Below are 2,751 nucleotides of genomic sequence, written 5' to 3'. Positions count from 1 at the left end.
AAAAAAAATCTGACTTTCTGTCCTCATCACCAGCTGCTTTTGAATGTTATTACAGAATTTCCGTCTGAATGGGCCGCTGTACGATGCTGTGTCCATTGCAGAGGATGATCAGTGGAGGAGGATCCGCAGCGTCCTTTCTCCCTCCTTCACCTCTGGGAGATTGAAAGAGGTACGTGCCTCTCTGCCCTGAAAACAATACAATGCCAAAAAAGACATCTATTAACATGAATGCTCCCTTCTTTAGGATTTTGTTCAGTCCGAATGTAGATGTAGAAAAACAGTGTTACCTCTGTGCTGCTGAAATTGCATTCAGGGTTGACTTTTTTGTTTTTTGTCTGTTTGTGCCTCAGATGTTTGACATCATGAAGCAGCATTCAGCTGTCCTGATCAGCAGCATGAAAAAGAAAGCAGATAAAGATGAACCTCTAGAGCTGAAAGAGTGAGAACTCTCATACTGTTTTCATTTAAATACATCAGAAAAAGCGCAGATTCATCTCTTCTAAGTCTGCAATAATAAAGGTCATGTTTGCTGTGTTTGTGTGGTTTTGCAGGTTTTTCGGACCCTACAGCATGGATGTGGTAACCAGCACCGCCTTCAGTGTGGACATCGACTCTCTCAACAACCCCTCAGATCCTTTTGTCATGAACATCAAAAAGATGCTGAAATTTGACCTTTTCAGCCCCATCGTCCTCACTATTGGTAAAATATTCATTTTGATACATGAAGCTCCTTTTGACTGCTCCCGTTATTCAACAAGTGTTTACCTTGGCTTGTAGCTCTGCGTGTTTGTTTTGGCAGATTTTTTCCTGGTGAGGATTTGTGTCTCCTCCTGGGATCAAACTGGGCACCACTACAACATGTCCATCAATGCAGCTGCTGTCCTTCATCTTCCATTAATAAATGTCCTCTTGTTTGTTTAATTTCAGCCTTCTTTCCCTTCATGATTCCCATATTGGAAAAATTGGAGTTTTCCTTTTTCCCTGCATCTGTCACAGACTTCTTTTACGCTGCACTACAGAAGATCAAGATTGATCGTGAGGGCAGCAAACAAAAGGTACGGCTGTGAGTTTGTGTTTGTACCAATAACCTGTTCTGACATAAAATCACAGCTGTTCTCAGACTGTGTTTGTTGACTTCCAGACTCGAGTGGACTTCCTCCAGCTAATGATCGACTCTCAGCAAAATAATGATTCCAAACAGGATAAAGGTGATACACGGACACACGTCTCCACACATGGAAAAACCAGCTTAAAGCTGTTCTAACGTGTATATCCCTCCTACCTCCTCAGGTCTGACAGATCATGAGATCCTTTCCCAAGCAATGACTTTCCTCTTTGCTGGCTACGAAACGACCAGCAGCTCTCTCACTTTCTTGTCTTACAATTTGGCAACAAACCCTCAGGTGATGAAAAAGCTGCAGGAGGAGGTGGATGCAACCTTCCCTAACAAGGTAACAACACAGAATTCTTAATATAAGACAATATATTTCTTTCTAGCATAACTAAACTAAAGTAAATCATACAGTAGATATAATGTGTTATAATGATATTGTGTTATGGTGATTATATTATTTTATATATTGTACTCATATATAAAATCAGCACAGGGTTCAGCTTCTTACTATGTCTCTATCATCAGTCATGTTTATGTGCTTGTGTTCAGGCTCCCATCCAGTACCAGGAACTAATGCAGATGGAGTATCTCGACTGTGTCATCAATGAGTCTCTCCGATTGTTCCCCATTGCTTCACGTTTGGAGCGTGTGGCCAAGGCCAGTGTGGAGATAAATGGCTTTGTGATTCCAAAAGGTATGGTTGTCGTGGTCCCCACCTGGCCGATGCACCGGGACCCCGAGATTTGGCCTGAACCAGAGAAATTCAAACCTGAGAGGTACGGAAAGGTGTCTGATGTGACAAAGCAGAATGAAGCTCTGTGGGATATAACCCCATTTCTGTTGTTAATATACTGTGTGTGTGTGTGTGTGTGTGTGTGTGTGTGTGTGTGTGTGTGTGTGTGTGTGTGTGTGTGTGTGTGTGTGTGTTCTCAGGTTCAGCAAGGAAAACAAGGAGACAATTGATCCGTACAGCTACATGCCTTTTGGAGCAGGCCCGAGGAACTGCATTGGGATGCGATTTGCTCTGGTTGTGATGAAACTTGCAATAGTGGAGATCCTCCAGAGGTACAGCTTCTCTGTGTGTAAGGAGACCGAGGTGAGAGCCCAGATCATCTTCTCTGACTGTTAGTTTTGTGTGTTTTTGTCATTTATCCTACATGCCACTTCTCTGCAGATCCCCATTGAGCTGGACATCCAGGGTCTGCTACAACCAAAACGACCAATCAAACTGAAGCTGGTGCCACGTTCTTAACCCTCCTCGTCTAAGAAGATGACTTTTCTTCATTTTAATCTTGATGTTTCTTGTGTACATAAACACCATGTCAGTTTTTGTACTACCTTATTTTGTCTGCAGGTGCACTAAACACTCTATTTAATTTCTTTTTTGAATTTTCTGGCAATTATTTCATGGTTTAGGCTTTAAAGCGTTAACATAGATCCAGTAAAGACAAAAACGTGGCAGTCAGGCATTTGGCCCTTGTGGACGGTCATTGTTTAGTATGGGCAAAGAGTTTATGACAACGTATTGTAAAGAATAATCAACAATTTCTATTTTTGTCTAAAGCATGTATCAATTCAATTCACTTCAATTCAATTCAGTTTTAGTTATATATCACCAAATTACAACAACAATCAGG

At 41.6% G+C, this 2,751-nt stretch overlaps 1 protein-coding gene across 1 annotated transcript in view; it reads left to right on the top strand.

Moving 5' to 3' along the window:
* Positions 1–2,258, top strand: part of LOC102198204 (cytochrome P450 3A40-like) — a 6,655-nt gene extending 4,397 nt beyond the window's left edge. The window contains exons 5-12 of the mRNA XM_013915187.1: positions 56–169; positions 351–439; positions 552–700; positions 928–1,055; positions 1,142–1,208; positions 1,291–1,451; positions 1,664–1,890; positions 2,048–2,258. Coding sequence (XP_013770641.1) covers positions 56–169; positions 351–439; positions 552–700; positions 928–1,055; positions 1,142–1,208; positions 1,291–1,451; positions 1,664–1,890; positions 2,048–2,243 — 1,131 coding nt within the window. The 3' untranslated portion in view covers positions 2,244–2,258. The remainder of the gene's footprint in view (positions 1–55; positions 170–350; positions 440–551; positions 701–927; positions 1,056–1,141; positions 1,209–1,290; positions 1,452–1,663; positions 1,891–2,047) is intronic.
* The last annotated feature ends 493 nt before the right edge of the window (positions 2,259–2,751 follow it).

The sequence above is a fragment of the Pundamilia nyererei genome, unplaced genomic scaffold, assembly GCF_000239375.1.
Source record: "Pundamilia nyererei isolate P.nyererei 1_Seehausen unplaced genomic scaffold, PunNye1.0 scaffold00265, whole genome shotgun sequence".
Lineage (NCBI taxonomy): Eukaryota > Metazoa > Chordata > Actinopteri > Cichliformes > Cichlidae > Pundamilia > Pundamilia nyererei.
The sequence above is the reverse complement of the archived record's forward strand: the minus strand, read 5'-3'. Positions and strand labels throughout refer to the sequence as shown.